The following is a 25,358-nucleotide window of genomic DNA, read 5'->3' as shown; positions in this document are numbered from 1 at the left end:
ATTATACTGTAAACTGCTGCTGTTGCACCCAAGGGGCCTGATTCTCAATTATACTTACAACACTCAGAGAAAGGGGATCTTAAGGTAAATGAAAATTAGACACAAGGACTTTCCAGCAGTGCTGGAAACGGTTAGATTTCTAAGGCCTGATTCCTCTCTCTTTTCCACCAGTGCTACCTTGGTGCAACTCCACTGATTTCAATGGACCTAGTCCCGAGTTACGCTTGTGTACGTGAGATTAGAATCAGATCCTTAAGCATTCTGGATACTCTCTTTCAGGTAATTAATACCCCTATGGTTGCAAAATTTGTCATAGGCTCTTTCATACCATAAGTGATCAAGACCTTTGTTTTTCATCTCATCTGAAAGGCACCATTCTCCAGGAGCAGAGCCCTTAATTCAGTGCTGGGACACTGGTTCGGCAATGAGTCCGAGGGAAAGGACTGATCCTAAGATGACTCGTTGCAATATGCTCTGTGCTTCTGGAAGATCCCACATTCAAATAGTAGTGAATCTCAATCCCACTGAGTTTACAAGACATGAGAAGATCACAAACTAGGAGGTATGACTACATGGCCATGTTGCTAAAACATACATATATTGGACATTTTTAAAGAGTTAGCACCATTTATTTGTAGTTAATGGGTTTACTTCTAAAATAAAGCATTTCCAGGAATGTTTGAGATGATTTTAAGGACTGGGCTCTCCAAACTATATCCTGTAGCTGCCCAATAACAAAAAAAAGGAAACGTTCAGCTGCTTAGGAAAGCATTGGAACAGGCCATAGTTTGTTGCTAGGACAGATGAGTTGGCAGTGTAACCTCAGCTAAGGAGTACTATATCCTCCAGACCACCTGGGCATATCAGACCAGCAAAGTAGGGTCAGGGGCTTAGTCACTATATTGAACATCAATATCCATGAGGAAAAAAAACACATGTTTACCCATGCATGGGGACATGTACCACACACCCAGTCACACATGTGTAAGACATCATGCTGCATAAACTCTGAACTCCTATCAGCAGCAAATGAACTCACATGAACTCCACAAATGCTCCAGTTCTGAGTCAGCTTGACAATATTGTCTCTAATTCCCTTCAGGTCAAATGGTTCAGTCTAAATATAATGAAGAATGTCTGGTCTGATATTTTAAACAAAGAATCACCCCCTACTGAGGAGATAATGACTTCACTATGGCCTTGCCAACACACCTAACTTTACTAAGCCATCTGTTTCCTGCAGCTGTCTGGTTGGTTTGCTAGCTCTCCTAAGTGCTTATGGAATGACCATTCCTTACAAAAGGTTATGTTCCTAAATAAGCAACCATGAGAAATTTAGTTCATGTAAAATTATTGCATCCTGATGTTATTATGCCCAGTATGCATCGGGCTGAATTCACTCTTGACCTTAGGTAACAGACTCCGCTTCATTGACATGTCCTGCCATACACTCTATACAGTACATTTCTCTCATGAAAACATAGAATCATTTGGACCAAAACATGTGATGGACAAAGTTTCTTTCTTGTAAACAAACCGCTGGCCACGATTCAAAAAGTAAGATGATTAAACTAACGCCTAGCTATAGAAATCATCTCCCCTGATAGTCTGAATGAAGAGATGCTTAGATGCAATCAGAATTCTCCTGAAAAACTGCCCCTTACCACTCACAAGCATCCATCTGAAAGCCCTAAACAAATCTTATCCCAATAAATATTTGATCACACAGAGCCATTATTTAGAGGAAAAGATGGGTTTAACTAAATGTTATAGCTCAGACCTTGCTGAGGTTAAATTCCTGCATTCACTCATCTCGTTTATCACTTGGACTGCAGCTGACTCGAATACCATTTCCAATGGTAAGCAGCTGTTTTGTAATGGGCCGCATTACAAGAAGATAAAACGCACATACAGACAGAAGCTGATTCCGAATAAAACACTCTCCAACCTGTAATCTCAGCCCGCCTTTCATATGCAGCCACTGGAGCAGACAGAAAAGAAAGTATACGTTTTTATCAGAACCACCTGCACCAAACTATTTGTCATTGGAAGGTAAAACACAACACAGTTTAACTGTAAAAGGCATTGTTCATACCAAAATACCTTGCAAGTACACAAGATATTGCTACAATAAAGAAATATGAGAGTAGGCAGGAACAGTGGACAAGGAGCAGCATGAAGGTGTAGACCATTACTTCATTTTATCATTCATTTATTGTGTGTTGTATGATGTTATGATTAACTGACATGCTATGTCATATATAATAACTGTATATTAAATAGATTTAAGTTGTAGGACTATAGAATAATAGATTGATCAGTAATCAGAAGGGATAAGTATGCATTAGGTATCTAGGTAAGTAGGGCTGAAACACAAGGCCTGCAGGCTTGGGCCTGTATGTTTTAGCTTAGCCATACTAGGTAATAGGCTTAAGAAATGCTGACATAAGTAAGTGACCAAAGAATGACCCTGTGCCACAAGATTATGGGAAAAGATGTACCAATGGGTGGTATTGTGAAAAATTAACTGTAAGAGTAATTTTGAGTACAAGTCACATGCACAGGGTGTTAGGTGTAGTCAGAATCACAAGAGAAAAGAAGGCTCCCAGATTGGGTAAAATGAGTCCCCTGTGGGAAACCTGCACCAAGAACCATCCCTCTACTGATGATCAATTGGCAAGGCAGACATCAGACCTTAAGAATATCATTAAGGATGTGAGTATGACTATATTTCTAACTTGTGCATAGGTCTTTATAGGATTTCTGTATGCTTGGGTACTCATAACCTTAACTGTAACTTTAACAAAATTGACAAAACAAACTAGACCTTGTACTTCTCAACGTATGTATATGTCTTTATGTGTTCCAAGAGACAATAAATCTGAAGCAAGTAGCAGAGGTGACTTTCACTCTGCTAAGCTGGAAACTGTAGCCACCAGAGCTGAACCCACAGTGGTGCAATACAACATTACTAAATTCACTTTAAATAAAATAAAAGGTTAGAAAGGACTCTTGTGAGTAAGTGGGGAAGTAGACCATAGAGCATGAATATAGGATTCCTTACAAGGTGGATTTTGACCTGCATGGGACAAACAAATTAGTAGGATCAATGCAAGTGAACAGACTGTTCAAGGTAACTGTGATGATGGCAGCAAAGGGTCAACCCCGACAATGAAAAAAAGAGGGGGGATTGAGAAAAGTCCAGAATTCGTAGAGGAGAGGGAAGATGTAGGGATATCGGGAGCGAGATGAAATGGTAGAAGGAGAGGAGATCAAGAGAATGAGATGTGAGAGGAATGAAGAGCCTGGAAAGTGAGGAGATCAGTTGTGTATGCTTATGGAAGTGGATTGCGGGGTGGGAGGGGGCTAAGATTTTTGAAAGGGGCTGGTTGGTGTTAGTGTGTACAGAGAAGTAATGCTTCAGTTTGGAGAACAGAAAGGAGTTATGATGGGAGTACTGCTGGGAGAACACAAAGGATGCAGTTAGAATAAGCAAGACATGAATTAGCAATTCAGTACATTTTGGGAGATTTATTTATTTGTGAAGGGACTGTCATGACTTGGAACCACGGGAATTTTGGCTGGTAGGAAAGTTTTGTACCTACCTCTGGGGAAGGGGTTCAAACAAATGCTTAACTGTAAAATTAAAAAAATTACTGTTTTAATGTAGTTTGCTTAGAACCTTTGCAATGTTTTGAGTCCACGTCAGGACTTTTTATTTAGCTCCCATTACATTCATAGACAGAATCGCTACAGAACAGCTTTAAAATCCCCCAAATAAATCTTTCAATCAGTGCTAATTACTAAAATGAGAAGCATATTCAGCCATACTCATTCTCCAGACACACACGTCTAAGCAATAACCCACAAGAAATTAGTTACCACTTGTCTGCCATTACTCCTCAGTTAGGATTCTGACCTGTGAGCACTCCCACTCTCGTATTCCCATGAGACAAAGTAATCATGTTGTGTTACATTCACATTGCATTGCAACAATTATGTGGCATCAATTTCCAGTGACTTCTCAGCATATCATAATGCAGTCTCATGGATTAAGATGCAATCTCATTGCATCATGACACTACATCATCATAGTATGAACAAAATAAATTTGGGATGATTTATGTGCTGGGCAAATAAGATTCCAAGGACAAATCTATAGAAATCAAGACTGCCCTACAAATTTCAGAACAGTAGCACTCCTTTATCAGAACACAAGTAACCATGAATTGCATTGCGAGGTTCAAAATGCCAAGGGCCTTCAAGAATCTGAGAAGGTAAAACTGGAGCTCAGAACAAACTAGTGGAACTTTTTTATTTACCCTGCTGTACCTCTGTTTGACAAAGAGAGAACATAAAAAAATCCAGAGTCACTCTTTTTGCACATGCTGAAGCCAGCCCTTCATTGGTAGCCTCCAGATCCACTGATAGATCTGTCTATATCAAATCGTCCCAAAAGATACAGAGCATTCCTGTAAGTGAAAAGCACGTGGTGGTAGTCCAGTGCATTGGAATTTCATTTCAGGCCCACACCAACCTTCATTCCCTAATACCAGTGAAGTTGAGAAAAGCCAGCCTCTGGAGATCAGGAGTGAAGTCAGAAGACTTCATGTGGAACTGTGACCCTATGTTGCATTGCTGATAATGACTAACACTTATGACACCCTCAGCATTTTATCTCCTTCATTTTTGTTCAGAGAATGATGGAATTCAATGACCTAGATTGTGCTCTAGTCATCTGTCAGAAAAATAAATTTAAGGCAACTAATAATTAGTACATAATAAAAAGAAATGGAATCAATCATAGAATTGTAGGACTGGAAGGGACCTCGAGAGGTCTTCTAGTACAGTCCCCTGCACTCAAGCCAGGACTATGTATTATCTAGACCAGTGATTTTCAAATGTTTTTCTGGGGACCCAGTTGAAGAAAATTGTTGATGCCCCTGACCCACCAGAGCTCGGGATGATGGGTTTGGGGTGTGGGAGGGGCTCAGGGCTGGAGCAGAGGGCTGCGGGGTGGGGCTGGGAATGAGGGGTTCAGGGTGTGGGAGAGGTCTCTGGGCTGGGGCAGGGGTGTGGAAGGGGGTCAGGGCTCTGGGGTACAGGAGGGCTCTGGGTTGGGGGGGCTCAGGGCTGGGGCATGGGGTTGGAGTCTGGGAGAGGGTCAGGGCTCTGGGCTGGGGCTGGGGCTGAGGAGTTTGGGGTGCTGGAAGGGGTTCCAGGTTTGGGGGGAGCTCAGGACTAGGGTAGGGGATTGAGGCCCAGGGTTGGGGTATGGACTTACCTCTGGTGGCTCCTGGTCAGTGGTGCAGCCGGGGTGCACCACGGACCATGCTGCACCACAGAAGCAGCCAGCAGCAGGTCTGGCTCCTAGACGGAGGCATGCAAGTGGCTCTGCGTGACTCTCACCTGCAGGCACCGCCTCCCTAACTCCCATTGGCCGGTTGCTCAGGGCGGGGGCAGCACGCAGAGCCCCGTGGCCCCCTGCCTAGAAGCCAGACCTGCTGCTGGCTGCTTCCGATGTCCTACCTTAGCTGAGTAGCACCTCCAGCGGGACTTTTAACAGCCTGGTCGGCGGCGCTGACCAGAGCAAGGCGACCTGGCACCTTACATGCCGCAACCCATGACCCATGGTTTGAAAAACTCTGATCAAGACCATCCCTGCCAGGTGTTTGTCTAACCTGCTCTTAAAGATCTTCAATGATGGAGATTCCACAACCTCCCTAGGCAATTTATTCCAGTCCTTAACCACCCTGACAGTTAGCAAGTTTTTCCTAATGTCCAACCTAAACCTCCCTTGCTGCAATTTAAGCCCATTGCTTCTTGTCCTATCTTCAGAGGTTAAGAAGAACAATTTTTCTCCTTCCTCCTTGTAACAACTTTTTATGTACCTGAAAACTGTTATCATGTCCCTCCCCCAGTCTTCTCTTCTCCAGACTAAACAAATCCAATTTCTTCAATCTTCCCTCAAAGGCCATGTTTTCTAGACCTTTAATCATTTTTGTTGTTCTTCTCTGGACTTTCTCCAATTTGTCCACATCTTTCCTGAAACGTGGTGCCCAGAACTGGACACAGTACTCCAGTTGAGGCCTAATCAGCAGTAGAGAGGAAGAATTACTTTTCATGTTTTGCTTACAATATTCCTGCTAATACAGCCCAGAATTATGTTTGCTTTTTTTGCAAGTGTTACAATGCTGACTCCTCTGTAGCTTCTGATCACTAAGACCCGCAGATCCATTTTCGCAGTACTCCTTCCTAGCCAGTCATTTCCCATTTTGTATGTGTGCAGTTGACTGTTCCTTCCTAAGTGGAGTACTTAGCATTTGTCCTTATTGAATTTCATCCTGTTTACTTCAGATCATTTCTCCAGTTAGTCCGGATCATTTTGACTTTTAATCCTATCCTCCAAAGCACTTGCAACCAATCCCAGTTTAGGATTGTTTGCAAACTTTATAAGCTTATTATCTAAATCATTGATGGAGATATTGAACAGAACCAAACCCAGAACTGATCCCTGCTGGGCCCCACTCATTATGCCCTTCCAGCTTGATTGTGAACCACTGATAACAACTCTAGAAATGGTTTTCCAACCAGTTATGCACCCACCTTACAGTAGCTCCATCTATGTAGTATTTTCCTAGTTTGTTTACGAGAAGGTCATGTGAGACAGTATCAAAAGCCTTACTAAAGTCAAGTTATACCACATCTGCCGCTTCCCCATTATCCACTAGGCTTGTTACCCTGTCAAAGAAAGCTAGTAGGTTGGTCTGACATAATTTGTTCTTGACAAATCTGTGCTGACTGTTACTTATCACTGTATTATCTTCTAGGTGTTTGCAAATTGATTGTTTAATTATTTGCTCCATTATCTTTCCAGGGACTGAAGTTAAGCTGATTGGTCTGTAATTCCCCAGGTTGTCCTTATTTCACTTTTTAGAGATGGGCAGTATATTTCCCCTTTTCCAGTCCTCTGGAATCTCTCCCATCTTCCATGATAATCGCTAATGGTTCAGCTATCTCTTCAGATAGCTCCTTGAGTATTCTAGGATGTATTTCATCAGGCCCTGGTGACTTGAAGACATCTAGCTTGTGTAAGGTTTCAGAGTAACAGCCGTGTTAGTCTGTATTGGCAAAAAGAAAAGGAGTACTTGTGGCACCTTAGAGACTAACCAATTTATTTGAGCATGAGCTTTCGTGAGCTACAGCTCACTTCATTGGATGCATACTGTGGAAACTGCAGAAGACATTATATATACACAGAGACCATGAAACAATACCTCCTCCCACCCCACTCTCCTGCTGGTAATAGCTTATCTAAAGTGATCATCAAGTTGGGCCATTTCCAGCACAAATCCAGGTTTTCTCACCCTCCGCCCCCCCCCCCACACAAACTCACTCTCCTGCTGGTAATAGCCCATTCAAAGTGACCACTCTCTTCACAATGTGTATGATAATCAAGGTGGGCCATTTCCTGCACAAATCCAGGTTCTCTCACACCCTCACCCCCCTCCAAAAACCACACACACAAACTCACTCTCCTGCTGGTAATAGCCTATCCAAAGTGACCACTCTCCTTACAACGTGCATGAAAATCAAGGTGGGACATTTCCAGCACAAATCCAGGTTTTCTCACCCCCCCCCCTTTTTTTTCCAAAAAAAACACACACACAAACTCACTCTCCTGCTGGTAATAGCTTATCCAAAGTGACCACTCTCCCTACAATGTGCATGATAATCAAGGTGGGCCATTTCCAGCACAAATCCAGGTTTTCTCACACCCCCCCCCCCAACACACACACAAACTCACTCTCCTGCTGGCAATAGCTCATCCAAACTGACCACTCTCCCCACAATGTGCATGACAATCAAGGTGGGCCATTTCCAGCATAAATGCAAGTTTAACCAGAACGTCCGGGGGGGGGGGGGGGGGTAGGAAAAAACAAGGGGAAATAGGCTACCTTGCATAATGACTTAGCCACTCCCAGTCTCTATTTAAGCCTAAATTAATAGTATCCAATTTGCAAATGAATTCCAATTCAGCAGTTTCTCGCTGGAGTCTGGATTTGAAGTTTTTTTGTTGTAAGATAGCGACCTTCATGTCTGTGATTGCGTGACCAGAGAGATTGAAGTGTTCTCCGACTGGTTTATGAATGTTATAATTCTTGACATCTGATTTGTGTCCATTTATTCTTTTACGTAGAGACTGTCCAGTTTGACCAGTGTACATGGCAGAGGGGCATTGCTGGCACATGATGGCATATATCACATTGTTGGATGTGCAGGTGAACGAGCCTCTGATAGTGTGGCTGATGTTATTAGGCCCTGTGATGGTGTCCCCTGAATAGATATGTGGGCACAGTTGGCAACGGGCTTTGTTGCAAGGATAGGTTCCTGGGTTAGTGGTTCTGTTGTGTGGTATGTGGTTGTTGGTGAGTATTTGCTTCAGGTTGGGGGGCTGTCTGTAGGCAAGGACTGGCCTGTCTCCCAAGATTTGTGAGAGTGTTGGGTCATCCTTCAGGATAGGTTGTAGATCCTTAATAATGCGTTGGAGGGGTTTTAGTTGGGGGCTGAAGGTGACGGCTAGTGGCGTTCTGTTATTTTCTTTGTTAGGCCTGTCCTGTAGTAGGTGACTTCTGGGAACTCTTCTGGCTCTATCAATCTGTTTCTTCACTTCCGCAGGTGGGTATTGTAGTTGTAAGAATGCTTGATAGAGATCTTTTAGGTGTTTGTCTCTGTCTGAGGGGTTGTTAACCTATCCAACTATACTCTCAGCCCAGCAGAAGCAGCTGTCCTATCTCGGGGCCTCTCCTGCTGCCCCTCCACCCCCACGAACATGATACAGTTCTGTGGTGACCTAGAATCCTATTTTCGACGTCTCCGACTCAAGGAATATTTCCAAAATACCTCTGAACAACATACTAATCCACAGAGGCCTCCCTACCAACATTACAAAAAGAAGGATTCTAGGTGGACTCCTCCTGAAGGTCGAAACAGCAGACTGGACTTCTACATAGAGTGCTTCCGCCGATGTGCACGGGCTGAAATTGTGGAAAAGCAGCATCACTTGCCCCATAACCTCAGCCGTGCGGAATACAATGCCATCCACAGCCTCAGAAACAACTCTGACATCATAATCAAAAAGGATGACAAAGGAGGTGCTGTTGTCATCATGAATAGGTTGGAATATGAACAAGAGGCTGCTCGGCAGCTCTCCAACACCACTTTCTACAAGCCATTACCCTCTGATCCCACTGAGAGTTACCAAAAGCAACTACAGCATTTGCTCAAGAAACTTCCTGAAAAAGCACAAGATCAAATCCGCACAGACATACCTCTGGAACCCCGACCTGGGATATTCTATCTGCTACCCAAGATCCATAAACCTGGAAATCCTGGGCGCCCCGTCATCTCAGGCATTGGCACCCTGACAGCAGGATTGTCTGCCTATGTAGACTCCCTCCTCAGGCCCTACGTTACCAGCACTCCCAGCTACCTTCGAGACACCACTGACTTCCTGAGGAAACTACAATCCATCGGTGATCTTCCTGATAACACGATCCTGGCCACTATGGATGTAGAAGCCGTCTACACCAACATTCCACACAAAGACGGACTACAAGCCGTCAAGAACACTATCCCCGATAATGTCACGGCTAACCTGGTGGCTGAACTTTGTGACTTTGTCCTTACCCATAACTATTTTACATTTGGGGACAATGTATACCTTCAGATCAGTGGCACTGCTATGGGTACCTGCATGGCCCCACAGTATGCCAACATTTTTATGGCTGATTTAGAACAACACTTCCTCAGCTCTCGTCCCCTAACACCCCTACTCTACTTGCGCTATATTGATGACATCTTCATCATCTGGACCCATGGAAAAGAAGCCCTTGAGGAATTCCACCATGATTTCAACAATTTCCATCCCAGCATCAACCTCAGCCTGGTCCAGTCCACACAAGAGATCCACTTCCTGGACACTACAGTGCTAATAAACGATGGTCACATAAACACCACCCTATACCGGAAACCTACTGACCGCTATTCCTACCTACATGCCTCCAGCTTTCACCCTGACCACACCACACGATCCATCGTCTATAGCCAAGCTCTGCGATACAACCGCATTTGCTCCAACCTCTCAGACAGAGACAAACACCTACAAGATCTCTATCAAGCATTCTTACAACTACAATACCCACCTGCGGAAGTGAAGAAACAGATTGATAAAGCCAGAAGAGTTCCCAGAAGTCACCTACTACAGGACAGGCCTAACAAAGAAAATAACAGAACGCCACTAGCCGTCACCTTCAGCCCCCAACTAAAACCCCTCCAACGCATTATTAAGGATCTACAACCTATCCTGAAGGATGACCCAACACTCTCACAAATCTTGGGAGACAGGCCAGTCCTTGCCTACAGACAGCCCCCCAACCTGAAGCAAATACTCACCAACAACCACATACCACACAACAGAACCACTAACCCAGGAACCTATCCTTGCAACAAAGCCCGTTGCCAACTGTGCCCACATATCTATTCAGGGGACACCATCACAGGGCCTAATAACATCAGCCACACTATCAGAGGCTCGTTCACCTGCACATCCAACAATGTGATATATGCCATCATGTGCCAGCAATGCCCCTCTGCCATGTACATTGGTCAAACTGGACAGTCTCTACGTAAAAGAATAAATGGACACAAATCAGATGTCAAGAATTATAACATTCATAAACCAGTCGGAGAACACTTCAATCTCTCTGGTCACGCAATCACAGACATGAAGGTCGCTATCTTACAACAAAAAAACTTCAAATCCAGACTCCAGCGAGAAACTGCTGAATTGGAATTCATTTGCAAATTGGATACTATTAATTTAGGCTTAAATAGAGACTGGGAGTGGCTAAGTCATTATGCAAGGTAGCCTATTTCCCCTTGTTTTTTCCTACCCCCCCCCCCCGGACGTTCTGGTTAAACTTGCATTTATGCTGGAAATGGCCCACCTTGATTGTCATGCACGTTGTGGGGAGAGTGGTCAGTTTGGATGAGCTATTGCCAGCAGGAGAGTGAGTTTGTGTGTGTGTTTTTTTTGGAAAAAAAGGGGGGAGTGAGAAAACCTGGATTTGTGCTGGAAATGTCCCACCTTGATTTTCATGCACGTTGTAAGGAGAGTGGTCACTTTGGATAGGCTATTACCAGCAGGAGAGTGAGTTTGTGTGTGTGGTTTTTGGAGGGGGGTGAGGGTGTGAGAGAACCTGGATTTGTGCAGGAAATGGCCCACCTTGATTATCATACACATTGTGAAGAGAGTGGTCACTTTGGATGGGCTATTACCAGCAGGAGAGTGAGTTTGTGTGTGGGGGGGCGGAGGGTGAGAAAACCTGGATTTGTGCTGGAAATGGCCCAACTTGATGATCACTTTAGATAAGCTATTACCAGCAGGAGAGTGGGGTGGGAGGAGGTATTGTTTCATGGTCTCTGTGTATATATAATATCTTCTGCAGTTTCCACAGTATGCATCCGATGAAGTGAGCTGTAGCTCACGAAAGCTCATGCTCAAATAAATTGGTTAGTCTCTAAGGTGCCACAAGTCCTCCTTTTCTTTTAGCTTGTGTAAGTAATTTTTAACTTGTTCTTTCCCTATTTTGGCCTCTGATCCTACCACATTTTCACTGGCATTCTTTATGTTAGACATCCAATTGCTACTAACCTTTTTGGTGAAAACTGAAACAAAGAAGTCATTTAGCACTTCTGCCATTTCTGCATTTTCTTTTATTGTTTCCCTACTCCCCTCCATTGAGTAATGGATCTATCCTGTCCTTGGTCTTCCCCTTGTTTCTAACGTATTTGTAGAATGTTTTCTTGTTACCCTTTGTGTCTCTAGAATTATAGATTCATAGCAACATTGGGCTGGAAGGGACCTTGAGAAGTCATCTAGTCTAGCTCCTTGTGCTATAGCAGGACCAAGTAAACTTAGAACATCCCTGAAAAGTGTTTGTTCAACTTGTTTTTAAAAGCTTCCAGTGATGGGGACTCCACGACCTCCCTTGAAAGCCTATTCCAGAGCTTGACTACCCTTAGAGGTAGAAAGTTTTTTCAAATATTTAACCTAAATCTCCCTGGCTGCAGATTAAGTGACTTACTTTTTGTCCTACCTTCCGTGGACATGGAGAGCATTTGATCATTGTCCTCTTTATAACAACCCTGAACATATTGGAAGACTGTTATCAGGTCCCCCCTTAGTTTTCTTTTCTGAAGACTAAGGATGCCCCGTTTTTTTAACCTTTCCTGACAGGTCAGGTTTTCTAAACCTTTGATAATTTTTGTTGCTCTCCTTTGGACTTTTTCTAATTTGTCCATATCTTTCCTAAAGTGTGGTGCCTAGAACTGGACAAAGTACTCCAGCTGGGGCCTCACTGCTACCGAGTAGTGCGAGATAATTACCTCCTGTGTCTTACATACAACATGCTTGTTAATACATCCCAGAATCATGTTAGTGTTTTTTGCAGCTACATCATATTGACAACTCATATTCAGTTTGTGGTCATCTATGAAGGTTAAGCCTGTCCAATGCTGAACACAGTAATATCAGGCCACTGAATACCCTCACTAAAATAATTAACTCGGTTATGCCTCTGGGCTAACGTAGCACCTCTTTCACTCATAATATCATGGTCAGCAGAAATTCACCCACCACTTCCCATTTGTAGTCCAGATACAGCATGCCAGATCTCAACTAGTGTAAATCAGAAGTCAGTGGAGCTACACAGATTTACAGCAGTAGCCAAGGATTCAAGACACACTATTAGAATATTATTTCTCTTCATTTAACTCCTGGATAGGTACAGAGAGTATGTGTATTCACCTTTATCTACGGTAGGTATATGAGCCCTTGTCACCATATCTGATCACTTCAAAATCTTTAAAATATTTATCTTCACAATATGAGGTGGGAAAGTGCTATTTTCCCTGCTATACATCTGGGGAAATGAAAAACAGAGAGACTAAGGCCCAGATTTGTAAAGGTATTTAGGCATTGCTGCACTCAGCATTACAACACCTAACTGATTTAGGAACATAATTCCAGTTTTCTAAAAGGATTTAGGCAATACCTAAAGACTTTAAAAATCTGGGCCTAAATGACTTGCCCAAGGTCACTCAGAAAATCTGCTGGGGAGCTGGGACTTGAACCCACACCTCAAACCCTCACCCCCAAGTCTTAAGATAGTGCCCTAACCACTGGAGAAGCTATTCTTTTCTGCTACTAGAGAGATAAATTATTATTCAAGTACACTTACATACACAGAGATGTGATCATACATACATACACACATTATGAAGCAGATGCGCCTCTTCTGCAAGTACATCTGTGGCAAATTGAACAAGTCTCCAAGCAGAAACTCAAACAGAGGAGGCCGCAAAGCCATTGAAGATAAGCTACAGTGTGTTTCTCGCATGGGTTTTATGTAATGAGAAATTTCCAGTTTCCTCCATATAGATAGATAGACAGATAGGAGGGAGGATGGGGGGAGTCACAGCAGAGGAGCAAAATGCTGTTGTCAGCACAGATATCGCAGGCTGAGGGGAAAACAGTTGCATAAGTGAAGTACCAGGGCAAAGTTGCTTAGCCGGAGCATACTTGTATTTGCTTAAATATTTTATCACTGGCTGAAAACTATTTTGTAAGAGTTAAAGAAAAGCTATTTACCTATGCTTTGTTATGGTCATGTCTGGGTTGAGGCCAGTGGTCCATGTTGCATTGCTGAAGCTATGTTCTATGCTCTGCTTAAACACTATGCTAAATAACTCATCACTTTAACTTTATTCCCAACAGAGATCCCTTTATTAAGGACTACAGTCGGTCTCAAACGCAAATATTTCAACACATTCATAAAGAATATAAAGAAGAGATACATAACAAATGCATGTGAGCCAGCCTGCATTTAGAGGAGAACCCCAACTTGCCATAGGTTGTGGGTAATAGGGATATACAATGGCAAACTGAGTGTTTAATAAAACAAGGACGCTACACAGAGAGATAGTGTGGAGCAGCGCAACGAATTCTAATGGCTTTAAAGGGTGTGACATTCCAACCAGTGCAGCCCCTTTCAACCCAAGTGGTCTACAAAGTCATCCAGCTCATCAGTCTGTCTCAAGTATATATTTATAAACATCCAACACTAAGTACATAAAACGGTGGTTTAGTTTTGCATAGTATTATCCATACAGGACATTCTGTTCACTATGCTATGCACTTGAGGGATCTGGAATGTAGACTCTACGAAGAGGCCAGAGTAAAATCCCATGGATCGCATCTAAAGTTTGTTGACAGTGAAATTCTGTTAAGCAGAGTTCAGTAATCTTGGGTTGTTCCAGGCATGTGGGGTAATTCATGAACATAGCCAATTTATTCCAACCACAACATTGCCTATAATACATTATTGCCTACAGATTTGTGCATAAATGTGCGCTTCTGCCCCAAACATATATTCAGTGTTCCCCCTCTATAGATTTAGGTCGTGTCAATGTTCCGCAGAAATGCTTCTGCCTGAACAGACAGTATTATTACGTGCCTAATCATCTACAGTACCTATGATCAGACAATCAGGGCAGACTTTAAAAAGCATACTACTTCATCTCCTGTGAACAGAATCCTGCAGTCTCTACTCGGGCAAAACTCCTAATGAGTTTTGCTGAGTAAGATCTTCAGAATTATGCCCTATATTAATTAGCAAAGAGAAGGTTCTGTTCACTCATGTGTAATCTAAGCTATAATTTTTCATAAAAATGCCTACAAATTTGGATACAAGCAACTAACTTTGGGCTTCCATACATTTATGTTTCAGAAAAACAAAGTTTACATTAACAACTTTTGGTCTGTCTAATCCAATGTACGTAATAATGAAGTTTTAATGGATTTGGGATTTTTTCCCTCCTGTCTTCATGCCTAGGAAGTATTTAGCTCAAAAAGTCAAGCTGTTCTTTTTGGTCCAGCTATTTTCAAACAAGACTAATTTTTTTTTTAGTGTAATTTACTCTTGCTCTGATACAAACAAAATGAAAATTGCCTTAAAAAGTGCTGAACACCATTTCCTTACCCATTATTTACCAACTGCATCTTGTCTGCTGGCAACACTGAGTTGCTTGATTATAGAGAAACATTCCAGTAAGAAGAACATATATGCTTAAATGATGCACTCTTTATGCCATCCTTCCAAGAACAACAGTAGCTAATTGCTCAGTTTCCTACTGGGAAATGTCTCTTTAATATGCAGATCTCTAAATGACTACTCCAAATCCAAGTTGCCAACACTAGTCATTTAATCATATGAAAGACTTTAGCTTTCACTTAGACTACTCTTTATTATACTTCCATGTAGTGCAAGAACACAGCAGAGTTTCTGCCATGTGCTCATGGAAATAAAACAGCTTTCAACTGTTTTATTTTAAATAATGTTACTGAATGTATCTATAGGATTTTTTAGACCAACTTACTTGGTGCTGACTGGCTTTAGCCAACTGCTGATTGGCTGATTCTACATTAGAAGATGCAGTCTCAATGTTGGCTTCAATACTATCTGTAAATTAAGATAATAGAAGGTAATTACATGGTACAAAGCTAAAGGAATAATTCACACCAACAACAATGCAGCAATTTAATGGGGGGGGGGAATGGCATGAACAAACAGGAAAGATCCACACATCCTTTTGTTTGCAAGTTTGGAAAACTAGGGGGTGCTCATAAGGGTCACCCAAAATTTAGCGAAAAGAAGGAGCCTAAATCATCACAGTCAGAGGCAGAGTAATGGGTGAATATCATACAAAATGGAGAGGTTATGGGCCTGGAAAGAATGGAAAGAATCCCATGGACTCCAATAGATCAGGGCTTCTATAGGACTGGTAATCTCATTGGATGAAAGTTACATTCTAAAATGGGATACAGGAGGTATACTATGTTTGTGCTTCTTGATTTGTCCTGCTGTAAAGATCTTCACTTTTTACCTCTGAGTGAAGAAAAAACATTGGGAATAGAAGGATTAATAACTACAGAGTGCAGCCAGTTGGGGGGAAAAATCAATACATGCCAGTCAAAGAAAGCAATGTTTTAAATGGACACCAGTCCTGTGTTTAGAAACCAACATCTATGTTGCAAAAGCTGCAATTAAGAGTTAGATTGTGTTTCAAATAGAAATATCACAGTCATGGCCAATCACTCCCTCAGAGACGTGCACACAGCGACTACTGATCTCAGTGGGAGTTGCACGTTTGCATTGTAGAGGAGAAAGCATACCACTGGGTAGATATAAATCACCTGGGGGAAAGTACTATAGGCAGAAAGTTGAGAATAAGATTTCAGGGCTTGATCCAACTCTCTATAAAGTCAATGGAAAGACTTTACATGACATCATTAGGAAACTGAATGGATCCTTGGTACAGAAAATTGGTTTAATTAATTCATTCTTCTATTTTCAAAACAGAGAACATTAAAAAAGGACATTTCTGTGGAGTGCGGGAAACTGAGTTTTCAGATGCCGTTATGCACTCATAGATACTTTTCAGAAGATTTGTTTTATTCTGTTTTGTAAAGGAAACAATTTTGTAAGGCTGCTAATACACTTGGGCACTTTTGATACCTTAAAGAAAATGAAATGAGTTTAACGTGTGGAAACCTACTCAAAAGCATTCATCGCAACTTGGGGAGGAGGTCCTACTCTTTTTATTCTTTAATACATGCATCTGTATTAGCAGAGCAGAAACTCTACGGGCAGTGCTATTAAGGATTGAGATGCCTTAATTTAACGGCCAAATCCTGAGCATCTCAAACAGTTTTTAACCAAGGACCTGACCCTGCAACAGAGGCCTGAGCCTGTGCAGAGATCCACTTTAGTCGCTGGTTTCTGACCAAATCGTCCTTTTTGCACGGTCAGCGGGAATGGAGTGAAAACTGCATGATGAGCTCAGGATTTGGCCCAGAAGCCTATCAAATTTGCCTTTATAAGGACAGATGAGAGCTATTATGATTCTGTCTATCTATCTATCAGCCCCAAAGGGTTCATTTACAGTCTTATGTTAATTCTAGTATACTGCTGGAATAATGACAGATTCTTTTCTCCCCTTTTTGTTTTCAGTGCTAGCAGAAAATAATGGCATTAAATCACTCTCACACACATGTTCAAAACCACTACCATCCAGTGCAACCTCTGATCCCTCTTCTGTTGGACACTCTTAAGTCAGCTCACAGCGCCTGGGTATTTCAGGAGTCTCTAGCAGTAGATCATCATACAGACAATGAAAAAAAGCACGCCCTTTCCATTTGAAACCAAAGAGTTGGGGTGGGAAAAGCAGAATGGTGCCTGAGCATGTTCTTTAGGGCAGGGAAAGCTGTATGGGGCTGGGAGTGTCTCTCTCTTGATGTCTGTCTAGCTATGGGAATTTAATCAGTGCTTGGTAAATAGCAATTAACATGTGTGTCCAGCTTCCATGGTCGTCCATACAGGCTTGTCTACACTGGGAAATTACATTGTGCTAGAACACACTCTGAGGAGTCAAGGTAGATGACGTGATGCTAAATGTGACTTAGCACATAGCATAGACAGGGAACATCAGGTGTAACATTTTGTCAGCTAGTTGTGGTTAGCCCTAAGGTTGATGAATCCTGGTCACATGCCACGTGAGGAACATTGTGCATATGCTAGGAATATCGTGACCAGCTGGGACAATGCTAAACAGGACAGCGCTTGTCTACAGAGATTCTCAGCTGGTATAATAAGTGCAGAGCCAAGGAAGTCAATGGAGCTACAACAGTTTACACGAGCTGATCCTAACTGTCTCATGTTCTGTTACCATAACTCCACAATGTACAAGGTCGTGCTCTTGTACAGCATAATCTCCCAGTTTGGACAAGCCATGGGAATTAGACACATGTACCTGGGTTGGAGAGAGGGGACATGACACAAGGTAAATAAGGTAACAAGTGACAATCAGAAACAAGCCATAGCAAGTAATAGGAGACATGCTCATTTTGGGAGCATAAAGCAAGGCAAGGTTGCCAGTTTATAGGAGATATATTTAAAGAGGACAGTCACTCTTTGTCCGATAACAGAACAGCCTTATATGGAAATTCAGAAAAAGTTGAGTAATCTGATTTGTCTAATCAAAGCAAAAGAGCTTGTTGTTTTCTGCCCTACTGTTACCTAGGATCCCAGGACATTACACCTCTTCTTTCATGAACAGCTGCAATTTAACAGGCCCTTTTCCTAGGGAAATAACTTTTTAAGCACGGAAGAGCAACACAAAATTCTTTAGATTCCATGAGGATTTTTTCAGGACAACCAGCATCATGCTTTGCAAACACTATATGTTAAATTGGTCCAAAATGCAAACACCCAGAGTACAAGGAATCTTTACTGAATGATTACCCAAACGTTACATACGTAATGGTGTGATGTTACAGAGGAAAAGCAAAAAACTGGGCAAGCAGCCTGCCCAGCTGGCAGGTTCCTCTAATGTCCAGAACTCCAGCTTTGCCAGGAGTACAAAAGATTTGAGATGAAAGGTCCTAATTAACATTTGCTACAGTAGCTTGCAATCCTAAGGGGCAGGGAAAAAAAAAAAACTACAGAGCGAGCACTGCATGAAAAATGAGGCATACATAGGTAATATGGTGGGCTTATCCTCACTGCTAAAAAAGATGTAATTTTTTAACTTGCGGATACTAACATGTATGAATTATCCCAAGGAAAAAAAACATAGTGAAGACCAGGCATTTTAGTTTTACTGTAAGTCAGCCCCTGGAAGAGGTATAGAGCTGTTACAGACATGATTTACCAGGCAGTAAAACCGAAGTGCCTGGTCTTCTCTGTGGTTTTACCTCAGGGCAACTCATGCGTGTTAGCTACCCTGAGGTAAAAAATGCACCTTTTTTAGCAGTGAAGACAAGTCCTGTGCAAACTAGTGATTTCCAGTGATTTACACACAAGGGAGAGAGGGTGAGAGAGATGTAGTTTAGGTGTCAAAACACAAACACGGTAGCCAAGAATTACTGGCCAGATCATCCAGCCAATTATCTGTCCACCACTTCACTGATTTTAATAGGATGTCCTGCACGCACACAACAGGATGATCCCAACTACAATGACTCATTGTGTGACGTAAGCCAAGTCACTTGGGCTGTGATTTTCAAACGGGCCTTAATCCTTCCTACCACACAAGGGTATTAATCAAGGATTATTAAATGTTTTGAAGAGAACAAAATTACAGAAGTGCTAAGCATTGTGATTTGCATTTTATTTCTTTACGGTGATAACCTGTTGTGACAGAGAGCTGGGAAACAACAGCTGATCCAGCACTCTGGCCACTGCATCTCTGATTAGTTGCTCTGGAGTAGAACTGATTAAGAAGAACTGGGCCTAATTGATGGATTGGGCTGCACTTTGGAGTGCTAAAAGGCTAATTAGTCCTTTAGGCAGAAAGTAAAAAAGACAGGGGAAGGTGGGGAAGGAGAGAGAGGGAAGCTTTCAGAGTCACAGCCCAGAGGGATCTCCCAGGAGGAAGATCCTTTCTGTGTCACCCCTTCTTGGCTAAGGGAGTTAAGGACTGTATGAAACTGTAAACAGGGAACTGCACTCCTCTGTGAAAGTGGTGGGGAAAACACTGCAAAATAAACCACATAAGGTGCTGACCTGAATAAGGTCTCCAACTATTTGTAACTTCAAAAGAGACCAGAATGAGACCCTACCCTGTCACACCTCTGCTTAAGGTCACCTGCTGTCTATGATCAACCCATGTTAATGGACAGCAAAATCGTCTATGTGAAATTACATAAGTGAAAGTGAATTCCATACTTAATGGCACCTAAGTCAAAGAGCTCGGGGTGGTGGGTTTTTTCATATTTTTGTTGCACTGTGTTGAACAGTCACTGGTTTTAATAGGACAAAACCAGGGTCCCCACAATGGCCATTATTAATTGGTTTCACTGGGTAGGTATTTGTGTTAGGGCTGGTTGAAGAACAGGAGAAGGATTTTGCAAACACATTTAAAATTGCTTCTTGTTTGCAGGGTTTGAAATGGGTCCATTTTGTTTTCCAAAACATTTTTCATGACATTTCTTTAAACAAAATGATTGCTATATTTTTATCAAAAAAATTTCCATAAAAAATGTCAGTAAAAATACAGTGTGAGACACTGTGAAAAATGGAACATAAAGTCAAAATGTTCCTTTTTTGAATAAAGGCCACTTGTCGATGAAAATGCTTTAGTGAGAAAAATTTCAACCAGTTCTAATTTGTACATAGTATGAATCAAGTCTTGCGTCATTCTTTAGGGTCTGTGACTGTGAGGTGCTGAGAATCCTTAAATCAAAGAGCACTTCACAGGACACATCCTGTTTTGCTCTGTGCTGGATTGGGGACTTAGCTCTCATTGATAGATATGGGAGTTCTTCCAAAGTAAAACTTAAAATGACAGTGTTTGGTCATATCGAAATGTGTGTAAATCCACATGCAAAATCAGGTCTATAGAGTATGTAAAATATGTGCTCTCCCAATTTATAAATTAAGGTAAGTGGATCAGGTTGACGTAATGAGGTGCAATTTGTAGCTCCCTGAGCCATCAAGACCTGGGGGTATTAATCCCCAATAGAGGGCAGACAGCATCCACATCTCTACGCTATCCAAGGGTTTCTCATGGGAGATGGCAGCTCTGATTTCCGCAAAGTTCACCTGCCAAGGTGTTGTGCCAAATGAGTGAACCAAGCCAGCACTTTTTAGAAATCTCGCTATTGACTCCTTGAAGATCAAAGTGGAGCAGACGTTATAACCACCATGAAATGCCACAACCTGCTGCTTGCTGGATTTGCCTTCATCAAGGGCCCTGTGCCCTAGTTTATACCAGCAGAAGTGGGTGTCAAGTAGTGTACTAATATTAACATGACTTTAGTCACAGATAAAGCAGTGATTTGCACTGCTTTGTAAACAACAGATGCCCTTAAGATGTGGTTTGGAAATATTTAAACCTCCATAAAACCTATGCAAATTGCAGAATTATATCATAGTGTCAATAGCTTATCATTTATGCAAAATTCATTTTACATGCATTATCAAGCTCAGAATATTTTGCAAGTCCATTCAAACCTATAATTATGCCAAAATAAATAAAAAATAAAATCTCAGAGACCCAAATGTATAATCTATCTACTCCTATAACTCAGTGGATTTATCCAAAGGTGTCAACTCTTCCCAGTCAGAGGAAAATATCAAGACAATGTGTCCGATTCATTTAAAAAAAGGGTGTGGATGTTTGCTTGTTATTTTGGAAAGGCTGAATTTTGCCTCCAAAGTAAAATCCATGATATTTATGATTTGTCTTTCCCTTGCAGTGGTTGATTTGATTTACTTAACCTATTCGTAACATGCTATCCCACACTCTACCCTTATAAGATAGAGTGTGACGCCTATCAGCAGAAATAAACCTACAACTCAGCTGCTTGTACATTTATGACCCTACCAGCTCAATCCCAGGACTTCTGGGAGTTCAGAGCACAGCAGTGCAGCTTCCTGATAACAACTTCAGATGAACTGGGCTGCATATTCACAGCAGCAGAGAATTCTACTGGTGGCAAAAAAAAAAAAAAAACAACAAACATCATAAAAAGAAGAGACCCTCGTCCACGCAGCTAGTTTCTTGTACAAAATTAGTTGGCTCATTAGCTGCAACTACACCAACCCAGTCACATTAAGAAGATCAAATACAGAACAGCAGACACATCTTTAGGCATTAGTAAACGTATAAGTCTGTAATCACCCATTACTCTTTTCTTTACAAAACACGGGCATTGTCTTCCTAACACCATTAGCATTATAAAAAGAATGTGCAACCAATAAGGTAAGAGACAGAAACTCAGAGACAAAGACTTCTAAACACAGAGCCAAAAACAGGAAGACTCATACATTCCTTGCACCCCCTACCACTATAGGTGAAATGAGAAGAACAGAGAAGATTAAACAAACCTCTGCCTGCCTCCTGAGAGAAACGCTATTACAATGCATGGTACTGTTTAAGTACTCCTTTTCTTTTTGCGAATACAGACTAACATAGCATGCTACTCTGAAACCTATAATAAAGCTGTTAGTCATAATCGTGTTGAGAAGAAGACAGGGTAAACTGGCTCCAAAGTATACACTTTTGGTTCAACAGATTCTGGGTTATGCCTTCAAAATAAAATGAAAAATGTGTGCCTCATCTGAAATAGATAAATAGCAACTTCAGAAAGACTTGGATGCCACTGTGCACAACTTCTGCAGAAGTGGTGCCCTGCACTGACACATAACTCCATGTCTTACCCCAGGAACGGTTAGACATGAAAGAGCCAAGTGAGGATTCTGCAGTGCACAGAGAACCAACGAATGCTTAAATATATCCATCAATATAATTGTCTCCTCTGATATTTAGGAAGTGTTACCAACTGAATGGATATGAATATGTAGACCCCATTCTGTTGTACAAAGGTTACCAGAAATGTTAAGTCCAGGTATTCAGGGACCATTCCCAGGATGCATTCATTTTTCAGGTGTCCCAACTGAGCTACAGGACAGTTTAGTTAATGATCCAGCTGATTTTCCAACTTCTCTCGTTTTATTGTATTTGACAGCAGACTCCATCCAGTCTCCAGGGGACTCTTCATAACAAAGAAATTTCTGTGCCACGAAGTGATCAGTCACAGAACATACATGAAGAGTATTCCAAAGGGACCTGAAGAGGCTTGCAGAGGACAGGAGTGATGGCTCTTTCTGGTGGATCCCAGGATGGTGTGTAAACTCTATTAAGCATGCTACATGTTAAATCCTATGACTCTGCAAATGAAGTGTCACTCTTTTGAAAAGACATCAGCCTTCAAGTCAAGATGGAAATACCCAGCTATAGGAAATGATGCTGGCCAAACAGGGCTGGTTCCAGGGGACAGAAGAGGCTGCTGCAGGGTGCTCCCCTAACCCCCAAAACAAATAATCTCAGTGATCCCACATTTACATCAATACAAACACATTTCCCTTCCATAGAGTCATTTATTAAGACTGGGGGGAAATGACAATGCTGCATTCAAACAAATATCAGCCCAGCTCAAGGACTACATTTATTGACCCACTGGGACAATTTTCTCTCTCCCTCAATGTAACAACAAGATGAACCAACTACCACATTTCTCCTGTTTCCTGGGCAGGCCTGTATGCTCTAGGCTGATAGACACCAGGTGTGTGAATTCTCTAACTATTCAAGCCTCCAAATCAGGCTGCATTACTGAATTTCCTTTCCTCAGCCTTATTATTCTTAGACCGAGATGTCCAGACTTCAGGACGTGGTGAAGTGCAATTTCAGTATCAACCAAAATCTAAAACCCACGCAACTCAGGCTCAGCAACAGGAGAAGGCGGATGGGTGGCAAACGTGATAATAAGACATGGAAGAAAAACAGGGGTGAAGAAAGTTCTCATCTTCATGTCACACAGCTTCCTTTCCCTGCCAGCAGGTCTTGCTGTGAAAGTTGTACACCGTTGATCTGTACACCTTTAGGTACAACAAAGAGGTAGCTGGAGCTGGCAAATAAAGCATAGAGTGAGTTCCTGTGTTTCCTGTGCTGTAGTCTTGGACTGATTGTGTGGATGTACCAGTCTGTGGTTCTCTTGCTCTTTTCAGGAATCAGGTTGTGGGTATGCATGTGCTCTACTTGAGGAACGAGTGTTGGTGGCAAAATGGCCCGATGGGAGGGGTGGAGGGTGGGATGGGCAATCGTTATAATCCTAGTAAAATGCTTTCAGAATAATCTGGGGCTCAGCTGTGAGAAATGTGATGAAGCTGCAAACAGTGAACTTACTTGTGATGTTTGATGTAGGATGGCTTACTTAAGGAATTGGCTTTTGCACTGTTTCGGGATACCAAAGACATTGTTTATGTATATGGGAGAGGAAAGCATCTCCTTCTTCCTGATGGGCATGAGAACAGCAGTATTTTTTCTGTCATGGGTTAAAAAAATGCAACATGCACATTATTTCCATCATCCTGACTCCCTCTTGCAACACACATAGCAGATTCCAGAGATGGGCAGATGTGTGTTTGCCCAAATCATGTGCTAATGAGAATGATATTGCCAGCTATGTCAGTGATGTCTCCTTCAAATCTGCTTGATGTAGGGCTAGATTCTCCTCACACAAATACCAATTATACATTGACTTCTTGGAGTTATTCCTGATTTACACCAGTGTATGTGAGAGGAGAAACCAGCCCATACAGTGTACAAAATATCCTTTGACAGAGAATGACGGGTAAATTTTGAGGTGATGAGTACTGTAGAGTGGCTTAATGTGTGTGTGCTTTTGTATAGGTAAATGTTGCTCTGACAATTGCACCAGTGTAACTTACTTCTCAAGGTGTCAACTCCTTGACTCTGTCCTTGGATGGTTTGAGTGGAGAATGTTTCTGCTACCATTCGCTCCACTGGAGTGAGGACAAGGGACTGTGGTGGCCCTCCTCCAGCTGCAGCTCTCTGATGTTCCCCAAGTTTTTTCCTCACTACCCCACGGAGATCTCGCCATTTGTGTTTCAGATCCCCCATGTCCCGCCTGCAGTACCCCAGAACATTGACAGCTTGTAGGATCTTATTCCACACTCTGTGCTTCTTGGCTGGGGTCCCCCTTAAAGCCCCAAAAAGTAGCTGGTAGTGTTTGGTGACCTTTTGCACCAGCACTTCAGTCTCCTGTGGACTAAAATTGGGTTTCCTTGTCTTGGTCCGTGAGTGTTGTCCTTGACGTGGCATTCCAGCAGTACAGTGTGTGAACATAGTAACATTCCCATGAGCAGCAGGGTCAGAAGTAGAAGCAACCAACTGAGCAGCAATCGCAGACTCTGGTGTGGAACTTCTCTTGCATGTCAACATGTTGAGGTTGGTTCCTAGAAAGGTACCAAATGCTGGGTATTTATATGCTATTTAATAAGGTAGCGTGTAAATTCCAAATGAGGATTTGCACACCTACCTTATATTGTTTAATAAAAAAGCAGTGTTTCCCACACCCACGTCTGAATCCTGTTTGAAAATGTAAACTCCCGCCCACTTGCTGATCCATGGCTGTGCAAGCCTGTCAGAGTTTCTCTCAGAGTTACATATGTAAATTGACATCTCAGCTAACACATGGGAAAAGTCCCGTGCCATTGAAATTGCTGTCTGCATAACTACCTACAGGAATTAACTTCATTTCCTTCATGAGAGCTTGTGTCAATTATACAAAGGAGCAACCTCTCACAGGTGATCATTCACTCACTACCAATGCTGGAGTAAAACAGGACTGTTAGTGGGGATCCAGTATA

At 42.2% G+C, this 25,358-nt stretch overlaps 1 protein-coding gene across 10 annotated transcripts in view; it reads right to left on the bottom strand.

The window, feature by feature from the left end:
• Positions 1-25,358, bottom strand: part of TSNARE1 (t-SNARE domain containing 1) — a 695,137-nt gene that overhangs the window by 190,888 nt on the left and 478,891 nt on the right. For 9 of the 10 annotated variants that reach the window (XM_074943772.1, XM_074943770.1, XM_074943767.1 and 6 more), the window contains one exon: positions 15,502-15,584. In XM_074943772.1, coding sequence (XP_074799873.1) covers positions 15,502-15,584 — 83 coding nt within the window. Of the gene's footprint in view, positions 1-15,501; positions 15,585-24,416; positions 24,945-25,358 lie in introns of all 10 variants that reach the window. The other variant, XM_074943771.1, reaches the window with a different exon arrangement.

The sequence above is a fragment of the Natator depressus genome, chromosome 2 (assembly GCF_965152275.1).
Source record: "Natator depressus isolate rNatDep1 chromosome 2, rNatDep2.hap1, whole genome shotgun sequence".
Taxonomy (NCBI): domain Eukaryota; kingdom Metazoa; phylum Chordata; order Testudines; family Cheloniidae; genus Natator; species Natator depressus.
The sequence above is the reverse complement of the archived record's forward strand: the minus strand, read 5'-3'. Positions and strand labels throughout refer to the sequence as shown.